Source organism: Musa acuminata, chromosome BXJ2-2, assembly GCF_036884655.1.
Source record: "Musa acuminata AAA Group cultivar baxijiao chromosome BXJ2-2, Cavendish_Baxijiao_AAA, whole genome shotgun sequence".
NCBI classification, from domain to species: Eukaryota; Viridiplantae; Streptophyta; class Magnoliopsida; order Zingiberales; family Musaceae; genus Musa; species Musa acuminata.
The window spans coordinates 33,128,588-33,145,934 of NC_088339.1; the positions used below are offsets into that span (position 1 = coordinate 33,128,588).

General features: G+C 48.5%; 4 protein-coding genes across 4 annotated transcripts; 2 read left to right on the forward strand and 2 right to left on the reverse strand.

The window, feature by feature from the left end:
* Window positions 1-6,689: 6,689 nt before the first annotated feature.
* Window positions 6,690-7,510, forward strand: LOC135605059 (dehydration-responsive element-binding protein 1F-like). Its single transcript, XM_065094747.1, has one exon. It carries the CDS (start codon window positions 6,690-6,692, stop codon window positions 7,377-7,379), a length of 690 nt encoding a protein of 229 aa, XP_064950819.1. The 3' UTR covers window positions 7,380-7,510.
* LOC135605060 (dehydration-responsive element-binding protein 1F-like) lies at window positions 7,414-8,291 on the reverse strand. The gene has a single exon (XM_065094748.1). It carries the CDS (start codon window positions 8,289-8,291, stop codon window positions 7,527-7,529), a length of 765 nt encoding a protein of 254 aa, XP_064950820.1. The 3' UTR covers window positions 7,414-7,526.
* Window positions 8,292-8,782: 491 nt separating this feature from the next.
* On the reverse strand, window positions 8,783-10,067 carry LOC135605061 (uncharacterized). The gene is made up of 4 exons (XM_065094750.1): window positions 9,796-10,067; window positions 9,599-9,709; window positions 9,373-9,453; window positions 8,783-9,284 (listed from the first exon to the last, which is right to left on the reverse strand). Exons 1-4 carry the CDS (start codon window positions 10,048-10,050, stop codon window positions 9,210-9,212), a joined length of 522 nt encoding a protein of 173 aa, XP_064950822.1. The 5' UTR covers window positions 10,051-10,067; the 3' UTR covers window positions 8,783-9,209.
* A 1,771-nt stretch (window positions 10,068-11,838) lies between these two features.
* On the forward strand, window positions 11,839-16,927 carry LOC103976516 (monodehydroascorbate reductase 3, cytosolic). Its single transcript, XM_009391743.3, has 10 exons — window positions 11,839-12,021; window positions 12,223-12,294; window positions 13,261-13,312; window positions 14,227-14,307; window positions 14,666-14,784; window positions 14,986-15,205; window positions 15,538-15,656; window positions 15,742-15,867; window positions 16,215-16,355; window positions 16,456-16,927. Exons 1-10 carry the CDS (start codon window positions 11,971-11,973, stop codon window positions 16,777-16,779), a joined length of 1,305 nt encoding a protein of 434 aa, XP_009390018.2. The 5' UTR covers window positions 11,839-11,970; the 3' UTR covers window positions 16,780-16,927.
* Window positions 16,928-17,347: the final 420 nt, after the last annotated feature.

Below are 17,347 nucleotides of genomic sequence, written 5' to 3' on the forward strand. Positions count from 1 at the left end.
ACGATCAACATGGTGAAAGACAACATTATAGTTGTCTTGTTGCCCTCAACCTCATATCCACCTTGACATTATTGGACAATAATGGAACTTGTATCGAGACAAAAGCAATATTAATAACAGATAAAGAACAACAAAAACGACAAGGGATGAATACGACTATGATAAGACAACTAAGCAAAAGTTATTAATAATCTTATCTATTAGAAAATAAAAGATACTGTATGAAAATAAAATAAACATGAGGTGAAAACTAAGTTTTTTTAAAATGACTCTTTATTATTTCCTTAAAAGGAAAAGGAGTTCGTCTAATCAAACTTGCAAATTTGGATGGTGGAGTCATGTTTGCTTAGGCTTTGATGTCTGACCAAATTTGACACTATCGCCTGTATGTGATAAGACGAGTAGCCACCACATGGAACAAATATGAAATGTATGGTTTGATCCACAAAACGTGAAGGAACATGAAATTGTTGGCGTATTTCCATTGCGAAATCATACATCTCAGGGCATGAATTTGACTTTCCATGGAATCTTTGACTTAAGGTTTGAAATGATAAAGCCTGACGAGATCACACTACGACACCACATTAGAAAAGTTCCACAAACATGTTGACGGCCTCTCGGACATACATAAGCCAACTCAAGTCATCCCAAAAAAGCAAAATCGAGTTACTTTGTCCACCTATGTAGCATTTTTTCAAACATCACTTTGCATCCGGAAAGCCAACTCAAAAGACCTTACAGTGCAAAGGGTTATTTTGTTCTAATAATTAGTTTGAAAGTGTTTTGTATGTTAGTGATTCAAGTTTGAAAGTGTTTTGAATGTCAACGATTTTGAGATTAGACCGCTTGATTTAGACTTAATGTAAGAGACATTCAAATACTTGTTGGGGATTGATGTGGATTCAGACTATTGTTTCATGAAGACCTTAGTGAGATGTTTGACATAGTTTAGCCGGCAGTCAAACCATCGTGAAAGTCTTGTATTCAATTTCAAGATATTAACAACGTGTGTTTATCTCATCCACTTCTCCATGTAAAACATAGAGTTGAAAGTCTTCCTCTTTCGGTCGTTCTCAATGGTTGACCTGTGTGTGAATCAACTCTCCTTAATTTCCGCAGCAACACTCTCGATACTCACATTGAAGCCGTCAACATCACACTGTTGCTGTCTCACCGACGCAACAGTGTCCAACGTAGTTTAGATTCGAAGACACTATTGACTTGGGGTATGGAGATCTCGTTGATCACATGTAGGTTTTTGATGGTGTGTCACACATTTGTTAGGTCGATCGATCAACTCACGAATTCTCTAGTGTTATTCAACAAACCTAAAATCGTAACATATTCTAATAAAAGAAGGAGAGTGATAACGGCAAAAATGGCAATGCGTCACGTCAGCATGACAGGTGGATGCACTGCCTGAGGAGACAAGCATTGATGCCGACTCGACGTGCGCCGACGTCACCAGCCCTAAGCCAACCACCTCAGCTTTGACCCCGTGCGCTCAGCCGAGGCACAGGAGCACATCGACCGAGGCTCGCCCATACCCTGCGGCAGCCCGGTTCTCCGCGCCGGATCCCCGTGACAATGTCAGACGCCACGTGAGGTATTGTCCTACCCCTGCAAGCAGGCACATCAGGTAACATCAAAACTCATCTATAAATATCCCAGAGTTTTAAACGAACAGGGGACACTTCTTCACTAGAAAAGCTCCCTTCCACATGATCTGACTTGATCGTCGGAGGGGTCGGGCCGAGCCTCCGACCCGACCTGTGTGCAGGAACGAAGGCGAGGTTGCCTCTTCCCCGACGTTGCAGCGGAGCTCTCCCCCTGACGGGACATCCAGATCACCGCAGCCGGCCACCCCGGCCGCCCCGAGGAACGCCGCACCGGATCCCCGCGCGTTCGGACCCGAACCAAGCCGCGTCGGCCCCCGAGGCCACGGCTAAAAAAGTTACTTACCGTAACAGATTGGCGCTAGAAGGAGGGTCGAATGTCGAGGGATCCTCAGGTTGATCCCGACGAACTCCCTGTCGAGGGATCGTTCTTAGCAGGGGCGCAGGTCGTGCGTCCCTTGCGTGACGGGCCGTGGGCTGACGACCTCCCTGCGACCTCTGAACGCGGCTGGCGTTCATTCGACAATCCGGATCTGTTTCCGCCCGAGGGCACTCCGAGCGTCCCCTCGCCGGTGTCATTCGAGGCCTTTCACGACCTCGCTCGTCAAGTCTAAGCTCTGACGGATATGGTGCAAACCATTATCCCGCTCGTCTCCCAACCGACACCCCCACTTATGACTCAACCGCTACGGCAACAAGAGTCGCCCGCTCGGGCCCACATGACGCTTTTGGAGCCTTCCACTTCTCCTCGGGTCAGACCGACCCCACTCGGGGATCCAGTAAGGACAAACCCGAGCGGCCGCCCGGAGCCCGAGGTATTATCTCCGGAATCAACGGACTCCCTGCGAGCCCAGCTATGCCTTCTTAGTCAGCGTCTCGACGAACTAGAGAAGGAGTTTCGCAACTCAGAGGGAGAGCTCGGGGTGGACACACACCGAGGATCTCCGTTCGCACCAAAGATACGAGATCACGTCGTTCCCCCGAACTTCCAGCTCCCTTCTCTGGACGCATACGACGGCGCCACTGACCCAGCCAACCATGTCGCCGCTTTCCGTGCCCAACTAGCGCTGCATGGAACATCTAACGCTTTAATGTGCAAGGCGTTTCCCACAACCCTGAGGGGTCCAGCCCGCACATGGTACGGCGGCCTGAAGACCGGAACGATCAGTTCCTTCGACCAACTCGCCAAGGACTTCGAGCTCCACTTCGCAGCCCATGCCCGGCCGAGGCCCTCCGCGACATTACTCCTCGGACTCAAACAAAGAGAGGACGAGCCTCTCTCACGTTTCGTGGATCGCTTTATCACGCAAATCCGGAGCTTACCGGACACTCACCCCTCTTTGTTGGTGCAGGTGTTCATGGTAGGCTTGTGACCTTCCAGATTCTGTTGGTCCCTCGTAGAGCGACCCCCCACCACAGTACCAGATATGCTCCAGCGAGCCAATCGGTACATCGCGGCGGAAGCTTGGGTGACCGTAAGGAAGAGTGACTCTAGGCGACGGACCCCGTAGCAGCGGTCAAGCACCCGCGGTTGCTATCCGGTGTAATCCTCGTGCAAGGAATCTAACCCCTTCCTCAGTCTCCTCCAAGCGAAGGCTCCATGTTTGCCTGACCGCCTCTTGGCTCACGGTTAGCTTCGGTCTAACCCCCTCTTTTTTGCATTCGCACGACTCGGTCTGAGACGGCCGAGCTCCCCTCAGAGAAGCCTACCCGCCTGAGCGGTGTCACTCGGCCGCAGCCTGCCTGCGTCGAGCTTCTCGGCCCTTCACCGTCGAGTTCACCTCAGCGCGGCCTGCCCGCCTGAGTTGTCTCTCGGCCCGAGCCTACCTCCTCGGCCTGCGTCGTGCTACTCGGCCGCATGGCCCTCGCGAACACGCCTATACGGTCTGCCCGCCTGCGTTGCGCTCCTCGGCTCTTTGGCTTTATGCCACCCGAGACCACGCCTGCGCGGCCTGCCCGCATGCGTCGTGCTCCTCGGCTCTTCGGCTTTACACTACCGAAGACCACACCTGTGCGGCCCCAGCCCGCCTGCGTCGTGCTCCTCGGCTCTTCGGCTTTACGCCACCCGAGACCACACCTGTGCGGCCCCAGCCCGCTTGTGCCGTGTTCCTTGGCCCCATGTTCCCGAGACAGACTTGCGCGGCCTGCCCGCCTGCGTCGTGCTCCTTGGCACCATGTTCCCAAGACTACCGGTGCGGTCGGCCCTCCTACGCCGAACCCCTCGGCCACACTCTGCCAAGCTCCTCTCAGAACGGCCTGCCCGCCTAAGCAGTGTCACTCGGCCGTAGCATGCCCGCGCCGAGCTTCTCGTCCCTTCACCGTCGAGTTCACCTCAGCGCGGCCTCTCCGCCAAAGTTGTCTCTCGGCCCGAGCCTAACTACTCGGCCGCATGGCCCTCGCGAACACGCCTGCGCGGTCTGCCCGCCTACGTTGTGCTCCTCGGCTTTTCGGCTTTAAGCCACCCGAGACCACGCCTGCGCGGCCTGCCCGCCTACGTCGTGCTCCTCGGCTCTTCGGCTTTACGCCACCCGAGACCACACATGTGCGGCCCTAGCCCGCCTGCGCCGTGTTCCTTAGCCCCATGTTCCCGAGACAGACTTGCGCGGCCTGCCCGCCTGCGTCGTGCTCCTTGGCACCATGTTCCCGAGACTACCGGCGCGGTCGGCCCTCCTACGCCGAACCCCTCGGCCACACTCTGCCGAGCTCCTCTCAGAACGGCCTGCCCGCCTGAGCGGTGTCACTCGGCCACAGCCTGCCTGCGCCGAGATTCTCGGCCCTTCACCGTCGAGTTCACCTTAGCGCGGCCTGCCCGCCAGAGTTGTCTCTCGGCCCGAGCCTACCTACTCGGTCGCATGGCCCTCGCGAACACGCCCACGCGATCTGCCCGCCTGCGTTGTGCTCCTCGGCTCTTCGGCTTTACACCACCCGAGACCACGCCTGCGTGGCCTGCCCGCCTGCATCGTGCTCCTCGGCTCTTCGGCTTTACGCCACCCGAGACCACACCTGCGCGGCCCCAGCCCGCCTGCGCCGTGTTCCTTGGCCCCGTGCTCCCGAGGCAGACCTGCGCGGTTCACCCGCCTGCGTCGTGTTGCTCGGCCCCCGGCTCCCGGGATACACCTGTGCGGCCAGCCCGCCTGCATCATGCTCCTCGGCTCTTCGGCTTTACGCCACCCGAGACCACACCTGCGCGGCCAGCCCGCCTGCGTCGTGCTCCTCGGCTCTTCGGCTTTACGCCACCCGAGACCACACCTGCGTGGCCCCAGCCCGTCTACGCCGTGTTCCTTGGCCCCGTGCTTCCGAGGCAGACCTGCGCGGTTCACCCGCCTACGTCGTGCTGCTCGGCCCCCGGCTCCCGGGACACACCTGCGCGGCCAGCCCGCCTACATCGTGCTCCTCGGCTCTTCGGCTTTACGCCACCCGAGACCACACCTGCGCAGCCAGCCCGCCTACGTCGTGCTCCTCGGCTCTTCGGCTTTACGCCACCCGAGACATACCTGCGCGGCCAACCCGCCTACGCCGTGCTCCTCGGCCCTCATCGGCTTTACGCCGCTCGAGTCCACACCTACACGGCCAGCCCACCTGCGCTGTGCTCCTCGGCCCTCATCGGCTTTACGCCGCCCGAGTCCACACCTGCACGGCCAGCCCGCCTGCGTTGTGCTCCTCGGCCCTCGGCTTTACGCCACCCGAGACACACCTGCGCGGCCAGCCCGCCTTCGCTGTGCTCCTCAGCCCTTATCGGCTTTACGCCACCCGAGACACACCTGCGCGACCAGCACGCCTGCGTCGTGCCCCTTAGCTCTTCGGCTTTACGCCACCCAGGACACACCTGCGCGGCTAGCCCGCCTGCGTCGTGCTCCTCGGCACCTCGGCTCTGTTCTTCCCGAAACTGTATCCGCACGGCCAGCCTACCTGGAGACAGAAGCCATGCATCGGACTCCCCTTGCGTGACAACCGACGCATAGCTCCTTTCGGGGGGGGGGAATATGATAAGGGCAAAAATAGCAACGCGCCACGTCAGTATGACAGGTGGATGCACTGCCCGAGGAGGCAAGCATTGATGCCGACTCGACGTGCGCCGACGTCACCAGCCCTCACCCAACCACCTCAGCTTTGACCCCGTGCGCTCAGCCGAGGCACAGGAGCACATCGACCGAGGCTCGCCCATACCCTGCGGCAGCCCGGTTCTCCGCGCCGGATCCCCGTGGCAATGTCAGACGCCACGTGAGGTATTGTCCTGCCCCTGCAAGCGGGCACATCAGGTAACATCAAAACTCATCTATAAATACCCCAGAGTTCTAAACGAACAGGGGACACTTCTTCACTAGAAAAGCTCCCTTCCACATGATCTGACTTGATCGTCGGAGGGGTCGGGCCGAGCCTCTGACCCGACCTGTGTGCAGGAACGAAGGCGAGGTTGCCTCTTTCCCGACGTTGCAACGGAGCTCTCCCCCTGACGGGACATCCATATCACCGCAGCCGGCCACCCCGGCGGCCCCGAGGAACGCCGCGCCGGATCCCGCGCGTTCGGACCCGAACCAAGCCGTGTCGGCCCCCGAGGCCATGGCTAAAAAAGTTACTTACCGTAACATAAAGAGACACTTATGATTAATAATCTCTTATTTTCTCAATCTTTAGATCTCTCGATCTTTGTTTTTAGTTATAGATCATAGACGATTTATATGGTCGAAGCCACGCATGTTTCGCGCGCCGTCACGGGGGTCAATTCGAGTCAATCATCCTCTCACGTGTGGACGCTTGGTCGTTACCCGTCTCCCTCTTTGCCGGCACGGTAAACCCCGACAGGCGGAGCTCGATACAAAAACCACCACGTGTTCCGTTCGCCACCGGCTGCGGGGCTCTCGTGTGGAAGCGCCGCACTAAGCGCACGTGTTTCACCGCCTCTCTCGTCTGTGGACTTTTACGTGGACGACCGCCGTCCTCGATTCCCGTCGACGCACTGCCTGCCTTCGCATATATATATATATATATATATATATATATATATATATATATATCATTCGTACGAAGCCTAAAACACCCCCACCCCTCCACTGACCGCAGCGCTGTCACATGGAGTTCGAGGAATCGTCATCGTCGTCGTCGTCGCCGCCCTCTTCCTCCTCCTACTCCCGTTGCTCATCGACGTCGACGGCATCGGGCGCACCGATCACGTCGGGGAAGCGGAAGGCCGGGCGGAAGAAGTTCCGGGAGACGCGACACCCGGTGTACCACGGCGTGCGGGAACGCAACGGCGGTCGGTGGGTGTGCGAGGTGAGGGAGCCCCGGAAGAAGAGCCGCATCTGGCTGGGGACGTTCGGAGAGCCGGAGATGGCCGCGCTGGCGCACGACGCGGCCGTCATCACGCTCCGCGGCGAGTCGGCCCAGCTCAACTTCCCGGACCTCGCCGGGACTCTGCCCCGCGCGCCGTCGCCGGCTCCTGAGGACGTCCGTCGGGCCGCGACCGAGGCAGTGGAGATGTTTCGGCCTTCGAAGCCGACGCCCACCCAGCTGCCCGCCGTGTCGGATGCAGAAGGAAGTCAGGGAAGGAAGGAGAATACAACGACCGAGGACGCTGCTGCACCTTCGGCGGCGGTGTTCGTGGACGAGGAGGAGCTGTTCAACATGCCGGAGTTGATCGAGGACATGGCGAGGGGGATGCTGCTGACGCCGCCAGCGTTGCAGCGGCGAGGGTTCGATTGGGATATTGCGGTGGAGGAGGAGCAAGAAATAGACTTGTCGCCACTGTGGAACGATGAATAATGACATGCAATAGAAATGGATGTTTTGGTTAAGACGAGAAAATTAATGGTAATCAATGAGCAAAATGTTTCAAGTGACAAATTGTTGAGATTTTAGATTATATATATATATATATATATATAATCTTTTTCTTGCAAGAAATGTTTCTCATTCGTGATTCCACAGTGGCCACAAGCCTATTTCTTGCTCCTCCTCCACCGCAATATCCCAATCGAACCCTCGCCACTGCAACGCTGGGGGCGTCAGCAGCAACCCCCTCGCCATGTCCTCCATCAACCCCGGCATGTTGAACAGCTCCTCCTCGTCCACGAACACTGCCGCCGGAGGTGCAGCAGCGTCCTCGGTCGCTGTATTCTCCTCCCTCTCCTCACGTCCCTGGCTTTCTCCTGCATCCGACACGGCGGGCAGCGGCGCGGGCGACGACATTAAAGGTCGTAACATCTCGGCCGCCTTGGCCGCGGCGCGGCGGACGTCATCGGGCGCCGTCGATCGCGCGCGGGGCAGTGCCCTTGCGAGGTCCGGGAAGTTGAGCTGGGCCGACCCGCCGCGGAGCGCGATGGCGGCCACGTCGTGCGCCAGCGCGGCCATCTCCGGCTCCCGGAACGTCCCCAGCCAGATGCGGCTCTTCTTCCGGGGCTCCCGCACCTCGCACACCCACCGACCGCCGTTGCGCTCCCGCACGCCGTGGTACACCGGGTGTCGCGTCTCCCGGAACTTCTTCCGCCCGGCCTTCCGCTTCGGCGACGGGCCCAGAGCGCGGGAGGCCGACGTGGAGCCTCCCGTCGATACTACCGTCGGAAATGAGCACGAAGACGAGGAGGGGGAGGCCGACGACGGCGACGATTCCTCGAACTCAAAGGCAACAGCTTCTCCTTCCTTCCTTACAACTTGAAAGCCGAGATCGAGCTGCATTAGTCGGCGGGTATGTCGACGCTTCCTAAGCACATTATAAAGAGGTGATCGATCGGTGCGTCGACGCACAGAGAAAAGACGGTACTTCACGTCGAAGTCCACCGCGTTCGACACCCAAAGCGTAGTGCTTCCGCTGGAGGAAGCAATCGCCAACGTTCTGCAATTGCGGCGCGAGAGTCAAAAACGTGTTCTTTTTTGTGGCTCTTCCTCCTTCGTTGTTCCTCAAAGGAGGGACCCATCACCTGAGGCTGACCGACTCGGTTGACTCTCCAGTAAGCTTCGAGCTCGTTCATCACAATTCGCATGCACGATAATCGAGGTATATATATATATATATCGACATATCAGTATAAAAATATTATTTTAATTTTTTTTATTTCCTTCTCACATATAATATTTTCTAACCCAAACCCATATGTTGGAATTCCGAGATAAACCATCGGTTTGGAAAACATTAATTTCGTCAAGAAGAATCAGTGTGCACACGACATATTAAGGAGCAGCGTCGACGAGAGTCATCGGCGGCGGACGCTATTCGAACAGTGGACGAACCGCCACGGGCAAACCGTCGACGACGGCAACAGACAGCGAAGGCGACCGTCTATCATCATCTGACAACACGAATCTTAAGTGGATCCAACCGATGAAAAGCAATAGTTCTTGCTGCGCAAGTAAACCAATGCAAACACGTTTTGCAGTTTTCCTCGATGCAGAATGTTTCTTTCATCTGTGATGTAAACACAAACTCGCTATCAGCTTATTACACTCATCAAGCCACACAAAGCAGCAATTAAAACGAAGAGTAAAGAAAGGGCAAGCATTCTAGTCCCGACGAGAGATGCAATCGGAAGACGACGTCATCCGAAACAAGAACATGAGGGAGCTCCTTCCTCGACCACTAGCTCCAGCAGACTCGCCCTACCGAAGAGAGTCTATTGTCTTGCTCAACTGCTCCAGCTTTCTCATCCTTTGCCTCTCGCTCTCGCTCACCAGCTTCAGAGTACGATCATTTCGAACCCATATTTAGATACAAAATTAATTCTACATTCTTGGTCAAAGAAATGCAATCGATGCTCTTCACCTCCATTAGCTTGTTGACTAGTTGGGCCTTCTCCCTGTTCTTTCCATCGAAGGCCTCAAGAGCATCCCTGTACTCCTTGTCCTTTACGAACAGCCAACACACAGGTCATGGTGAAATATGTATATATATATATATATATATATATATATATATATATATATAGAGAGAGAGAGAGAGAGAGAGAGAGAGAGAGAGAGAGAGAGAGAGCTCATTGATAATGAGATACCTTCTTCAAACAGTTCTGGCCTAGAGGTTTCAGTTCACTGTTAACTGCATCTATCTTCTTGCGTAAGTCTGACACTTGCTTGCTTGTTGGATCCGCCATGGCTTCGAGTTCCTGAGGAAATTTCAAGTTCATAGATCAACAAAATCGAGCCGCAGAATGGACCTGGTGGGACAAAGAAAGATGAACATTCAACTCACCTTTCGGATCACGGCCAGGCGTTTGCTTTCCTCTTCCACCCTGCCCAGCTGAGCGAAGACCTTCTCTCTGACCTCCATCTTCTTCCTCTCGATCTGTTCTTCCTTCATACGGAACGAGGAGAGAGCTGTCCTTGATGCTTCCTCATCTGCTCTCTCTTCTTCGGACGGGCTCTCTCTATGGCTGCTGCGCACGGAGTTCCTCGCGCGCAGAATGTGCTGCTGTTCCCGTGCCGACGTGTGAGTCTGCATCTGCATCCTTCTCCGAGAGTCCTTCTTTCAGAACCCAATTGGACTTTCTTGTTCCTTTGCCTCCTTTTTATATATAGCAGTGCTTTGTGTCAAGCAACTTGACTTGCTCATTATGTATGCACATGCAATAAATATGCTGCTGGCGAAATGACAAGTCACTGCCCGGTGAATGTATTGGTTGGCAGGAAGGTTGCGTTTCGATCTTGTTTCCGGATGTTCATCAGCTCTCAAACATCCGTGGCAGCTTGTATAATATCTTCTTTAACTCAAAGCTATGCGCGTTTCTGATGGTACCGCGAATTCTCCGTTGGAAATCCTGTTAGGGCACGGATGATACAGTGCTTGAGGAAGGAATGCTTCAGGATGAAGCCTGGCTTCAGTATGAAGCCTGGCTTCAGTATGATAACAGTAGGGGCCAAGACAAAGGCACAAGGATGCAATGGATCAGCTGCCTCTGGTAACCACCAGCTGGATTCCACCAGCTTGAACATGACACAACTCCCTCACCTTTATTTTTCCCTTCCTTGCAGCTCACAAGCCAGGTGTGTGATCGATCATGCATGCATAATATTTTCCCCTCGGCACTTGGAAACTCCGGGTGTGGCTGAGCATTGTGCACAAGAAAGTTTGCTTTGCTTTCATGTAAAGTAGGTTGCGAAAGAGCTATGGAGGAAGGTGAGATATGGTGCATGGCGACTAAAAACTAATGTGTTGGACCAGGGTGTCAACGCTGTAGCAGCAGCCCTCGCCATGAGTGCACTGCTCAGCTGCAGCAGCAGAAGACACCAACCTGCCCACTTCTACGACCTATTGATTGTTTGAAGCTCTTGCAAGGTTTTAACGTTTGATAGAGTCGATGGAAGAAATGATGACATGAATCCGCTGAGAGCCCAACCCAAACCAAATCCCAACATGGATGCAATATCGGTTGGGTTCAGTGAGTTTCTCAAGAAAAAAAAGAATATATATATGTATATACATATATATATATATATATATATGTATATATATGATATCACGTAAAATGATATTGTAATGGAAGGCAATCACAAAGAGATGTTATTTATAATATTTTTAATCTATTAATAAAAATAATATAATATTGTTAAAAATATTATAAATGAGTCAAATTGAAAACATTGTCAGGATCCAAAACTGACAAGAAAATTAGTCAGAAAATTACCATTAAAGTTGATGAGAGATATTTTAGATATAATTCGTAATAAGAGACATTTTTCGAGAAAAATAAAACTAGAGATATCTTTAGAGAAAAAATATTTTTTTTTAGAAAAATATAATTTCAACATATAATAATAATAACAATAATAGTCATAATTAAATGATCGATCCGGGATTACTACGTACTTGGATGGTTTTCCATCTGGATTCATTTATCTAAGCCGAGGTATTTTGAACTTAAAAGGGAACCTCCCTTTGCAGGCAACTACTGGTCATCCCGCGTTTCGCCACCTCGTGGCCGGCTACTTTTGGCGGCCACCGCCGTAGTCGCAGGAGAGATGAACGGCCCAGATCACGTGTTTGACCCAATCCGTCCACTCCACGCTCTCACCAATTGGCCGCCTGCCGCACCAATTCTTCCCTACCCACTCGTACACACCGTCACAGAGCGAGTGAGGCGTTTCGAAACCCGACCTACGTCACGACTGAGACGACGACGGCGATCGTAACGGCCGATGTCACGAATCGAGAACCGCACCGGCCAGTCGTGACGTAAGTCCCGACGAACGTCGAGACGTTATGACGAGCTCCGGAATAAAAGGCGTGCGTTGCGACCTAATATACTATGTTCTCCTTTTGCCCGTTCTGCTTCTACGTATATATAGGTATATACGCGATTGAGCTCTTTCGTCCCTAATTCTTCTCGGATACCAATTCGCTACGCGATCGTGTTCCTCCAATCGATCCATGGCGGAGAAGCACTTCAAATACGTGATCCTCGGCGGCGGCGTTGCAGCGGTGAGCTAGCCTCGCGCTCCTCCATCGTTTGATTTCTTGATCGGCTTCCTGTCTTTTATCCTTTGCGTATGATTGCGGGAGAAGGTCGTGGATCCAAGAGCGTGTTTGACCCGTTAGACTATTTAGGGAATGCTGGAGAGATTAAATTGTTTGATTGGACTGATTATGAATTCATGTAATTTTCCCCTTTTTGTGATTTAGGGATATGCAGCTAGGGAGTTTGTGAAGCTTGGCCTCAACCCAGGAGAGCTAGCAATCATATCCAAAGAGTCGGTATGGTTTTATATGCTTATTTCCTTCTTGATCATCTTATCAAAACCTTTATAGAACATCCACTGGTACTGGTGCTTTTCTGACATACAGGGAAATTGTGTGTATCTTGCATATGTGGTAACTGAAATATATGGTCTGATTTAACTTTGAAATTATGAGGGGTCATCAAAGTTTTTTTTGCCTGTCAAACAGGAACCAGGCTTTACGGTAGTTAGTAATAATTTCTTTTCATGATGGATTCATTTTCTTAAGTTGTATGAATATAATCTAGTATATGAGCACTAGGAAATTGCTATGGCTGCCTTCACCAGCCTCTATCATCCCACAAAATGAACTACCATCTCTGTATAGACTGTTTTCTTTTCCTGTCAAATTCTTCTGTTACTGTCATAGTGAGATGGTTTCATGTCGTTTTAAGGATTGTCTGTGTTATCACAATAAATGTTTTTTGAATTGGAAGCTACAACTCTGATTGTTCTGAGATTAGAATGATTAACTTGGCATCTTAGCATGCGATGGTACAGTAGATGATATTGACATTACATCTTCTCCAATAATTCTTTGAATGATTGGTCCTTGAAAAAAATCATTCAAGAATTGCAGGACGAACAATGATCACATGCGATGTATATAATCTGCTCATATGTTTATCCTGCCTTCAAAGCAAGAAGAAAGAATCTAGCTAGACGATCCTGTAGTATTTTTATAATTTCCCCTTAATTTAGAATTCACAAGTCATTTTTGACCGAGGCAAAACTTACACCTTAATAACAAATCAGTAAAACATCCAGTTAGATGATTCTTATAGGTATCTTATAATGATTCTATATGTTTTTCCTTAATTTGGGATAAGAAAATCATTTTTTTATTGAACGATAATTCACACTTCCATTCAGTTCATCTTAGACCTTGTTCTTGAAATTTCTGCAAAGATTCTTTATTGATGTATCTTAGTGAATTATTTAGGTGGCTCCTTATGAACGGCCAGCGCTCAGCAAAGGCTACCTTTTCCCTCAAGGTATGTTGAACTTGTAATGGCAAATAGCCGACAATATGTCTTTGCTGTCGAACCATATAATTTTCACATTTGACAATAACCTCATTGGATTTTGTCATTTAACTGTTCCTATAACCTTAATTCAAGATTGTGTGGTGACTTGAAGATTCCTTCCTGTTGCACATATTCATCTATATCACAGAATCTTATAATTAAGCATATATATGTTTGATGTTCTTCGTCAGGTTATTTACTTGCACTATACCAAAACATCAGAGTGAAATGCCAAAATATCATATTCACAAAATTCAATCTGACTGCATCTAACGCACATCTTACCAATAGTTCAGTGGTTTCATCATTCATGGACAAAACAACTAATAGTTGAGTTTGCCTGTGTTAGTCATGTTGACTTGCTAGTTCCTCCCCTTTGATTTGTTAAGCTCATTTGGTACCTTTTATTCTGGCTAAAGGATGACCCTTATAAGCAGATCAACTTAAGTAGATCAATCTTTAGTTTTGACATTATACAGAAAGAGATCAAGCTGCTTCGGACCAGATATGAGGCTTTTAGTTGCATATCTTTACAATTTAAATGCTTATAGACATTTGCCTGACAAGTTCCTCTTCAGTGACCATTTTTTTACAGTATTCATGGTTCTGCTTTCCTGTCAATGACTTGTTATATTCATCAATATTAAAATTTAAATCTATGTATTAATGAAAGTTAGATAATCTTGGCAATTAAAAATTCATTAAATTTTGCTTGTTTGTCTGCCTATCTTTTACTACCAGTTGCATCCTTGTAGATGTACATAATCTCTCTTTTGCCAAACATATGATCTATTCCATGGTGAGTAGTTGCATAAGGAATCTTTTAGGTAAAGAAAGATTGATCATAGATTCTTTTCTTTCATCCACATTCTGGTCTACAGGTGCTGCAAGATTACCAGGGTTTCATGTCTGTGTTGGCAGCGGCGGAGAAAGACTGCTTCCAGAATGGTATGCTGAGAAAGGTAAATTTGTTCTCTCTCTCTCTTTTTTTTTGCATGGTAGAGCTTGCTTAACCTTGAAATGGTTAATTCAGATAGACTATAACTTTATTGTCACATTTCCTGGATCCGTGCATTGTCATTACCCACTGAAATTCTTTATCGGTTCTTGCCGATTTTGAGTAGTGTATGGTTGCATGAAATATGAACTAATATTTTTAGGATCTGTTGGTGCCAGTAACTTTAATCAAGAAATGGTAATGCTCTATCCCTTGCTATCTTTGTAGCCAAACTTTTTGCACTTGACAACTCCCTTGCTTGCAGCACTTTTCATCATTCAAACTTTTGTTTAAGATTCTCAAGGATATAACTTTCTTGGCAGGCATTGAGCTTATACTTGGTATGGAAATTGTAAAAGCTGATCTAGCATCCAAGACTCTTACAAGTGCAGCTGATGTGATCATTAAGTATGATATTTTGATCATTGCTACTGGCTCCACAGTAAGTCAAGGAACTATGAACTGAATAGACACATCTTTTCACATATCTTTGTCCTAATCTTTGAGCTCATATTTGGTTGAACGTCCATCTTGACTTACATTTTCTTCTCCAATTTACTTGACTAAGTCCTATTGAGTCATCAAATACACTTGCCAATTCCTTATTTCATCTAGTTTTTCATTGGATGTCTGTGCTATGTAGGTTATAAGACTTTCAGACTTTGGCGTCCAAGGTGCAGATGCAAATAACATATTTTACTTGCGGGAGATTGATGATGCTGATAAACTTGTTGCTGCAATTCATGCAAAGAAAGATGGAAAGGCTGTGATTGTTGGAGGAGGGTACATTGGTCTTGAGCTTGGTGCAGCACTCAAAATCAATAATTTAGATGTCACCATGGTGTACCCTGAGCCTTGGTGCAGTAAGTTACATTTCAGTGTCTATGAATTATTAGGATGACAAAAGGTCTCATTTCTTTTCACTTGGGGATGTCTTTGCTGTTTGAATATACTGTCTCTCCACGTCCCAGGGTGCAAGGATGCTTGCCTTTATTGTGTTATCAATGGAACTTCATTTAACAGCTCTTTTTTCTTATTCAGTTAATATCGTGATCAGCAACCATAAATTGAGTGACTTTTGCCTAATTTTGTGACCTTTGAAAAGATCCTGACTGGATGTATCAAATTTGGTTACTCTAGAGTTCTTGAACATAATAACTTGCTATTCTTATGCAGGCCCCTTTTTTTTTTGCAGTGCCACGGCTATTTACTGCAGGAATTGCTGCTTTTTATGAGGGTTATTATGCAAATAAAGGGATCAAAATAATCAAAGGGACTGTAGCAGTTGGATTTGATTCTGATGCAAATGGAGATGTAAGTCTCTGGTGCTGTAGAACTCCTAGTGGTAAGTTGGTGATATGGTAATCTTCTTAATCCAAGCCCATAATGTGTTTATCAGGTAACCGCTGTAAGGTTGAAGGATGGAAGAGTCTTGGAGGCTGATATTGTTGTTGTCGGTGTTGGTGGCAGACCACTTATTACACTATTTAAAGGTCAGGTAGAAGAGGAAAAAGGTGGAATTAAGGTGAGATAAACATCCTTTCTTATTATATAATGAACATCAGCTATAATTTGACAAGCTATTGTTTCTGGAAACACAAGCAGAAGAAGTTTCTTGTCTACACTTTACCGTTAGGATGTTACTTTTTATCCTTGGCATGATGTATAAATTAGCCTTTAGACTTAAAAATTTTAGCTTTCTAATGATCACTATCATCCATCCAACTATTTATAAGCTGCTGTTAGGAAAGGGCTCCGTAAATTTTGGCTACCTGTTGCTTAAATTGTTACTGCTCATCTTCTTTACTGCTGACATATTGTACGAAATGCCATTTTCATATTCCAACAAAGAAATTTTTACACTGGTATCAGACTGATGGTTTCTTCAAGACAAGCATTCCTGATGTCTATGCTGTGGGAGATGTCGCTACATTCCCTTTAAAGCTCTACAATGAACAAAGGAGAGTCGAACATGTCGATCATGCAAGAAAATCTGCTGAGCAAGCTGTCAAGGTGAGCTTTCTAACGGTATTCTTCCCGTGTTTGCATCATAGAAAGTAGGCAGAATGAACAGTCTGGGTTCTTATTTTTTGTCTTATCTTATCCTATGTAGGCAATCAAGGCGGTAGAAGAAGGCGAATCGATAGAGGAATACGACTACCTTCCCTACTTCTACTCACGCTCATTTGACTTGTCATGGCAATTCTATGGAGACAATGTCGGGGACACAATCCTCTTTGGAGACAATGATCCTACGTCTGCAAAACCAAAGTTTGGTACTTACTGGATCAAGGAGGGGAAGGTGGTAGGCGTGTTCCTCGAATCTGGATCTCTTGAGGAGAACAAATTGATAGCCAAGGTAGCTAAGCTCCAGCCACCAGTGCCGGACCCTGAACAGCTGGAGAAGGAAGGTCTTGCATTTGCCAGTAAAATCTAATTATCAAGCTCAAAGATGTGCAGAATTATAAAGCAAATTTTCTGGTATGGCTCGTTATGCTTCTGTGTCTATCTCTGTTTTGTTCATGTACGATGGACTTTGATATCTATTTCAGCATGTGTGATAATAAAGCTTGATGATTCCAAGAGATTTCCGAGCATACACTAATACTGAATCTAATCTAATCAGAATTCTGATATAGTCATGACGGTCTAATTATAGATTATTCTTCATAATTAGTCATGACATTTTAATATTTTGGTCTCTTTATATTCAAAAATTATATTGTGATCCTTATACTTATGAAAGTAAAACATTTAATCCTGTTTCTCCTCGCGTTATATCGATTTTATTGATGAAAATATCGCACATGTTATCGTATATGAAAATTAATTCTAAAATAAGATTAAAAAGTTAATTTTGTAAGATTAAAAATTAGTAGAAAAAAAAAGAGAGAAGGGTTTTATTGATAAATGAAGTGAGACGGTGCTATTCAATTACTCAATCTTTTCTCTTAAACATTCGGTAGAAAGAATCTCTCTCTTGTGATCTCGTCTCCTCTTCATCT

Coding starts and splice junctions, on each gene's coding strand:
- LOC135605059 (XM_065094747.1), top strand. CDS start 6,690: ATGGAGTTCGAGGAATCGTCATCGTCGTCGTCGTCGCCGCCCTCTTCC.
- LOC135605060 (XM_065094748.1), bottom strand. CDS start 8,291: ATGCAGCTCGATCTCGGCTTTCAAGTTGTAAGGAAGGAAGGAGAAGCT.
- LOC135605061 (XM_065094750.1), bottom strand. CDS start 10,050: ATGCAGATGCAGACTCACACGTCGGCACGGGAACAGCAGCACATTCTG. Junction 9,454..9,598: donor GCCAGAACTGTTTGAAGAAG/GTATCTCATTAT, acceptor CTGTTCGTAAAG/GACAAGGAGTACAGGGATGC. Junction 9,285..9,372: donor TAGTCAACAAGCTAATGGAG/GTGAAGAGCATC, acceptor CGTACTCTGAAG/CTGGTGAGCGAGAGCGAGAG.
- LOC103976516 (XM_009391743.3), top strand. CDS start 11,971: ATGGCGGAGAAGCACTTCAAATACGTGATCCTCGGCGGCGGCGTTGCA. Junction 12,295..13,260: donor CAATCATATCCAAAGAGTCG/GTATGGTTTTAT, acceptor TGAATTATTTAG/GTGGCTCCTTATGAACGGCC. Junction 15,868..16,214: donor AGGAAAAAGGTGGAATTAAG/GTGAGATAAACA, acceptor CACTGGTATCAG/ACTGATGGTTTCTTCAAGAC.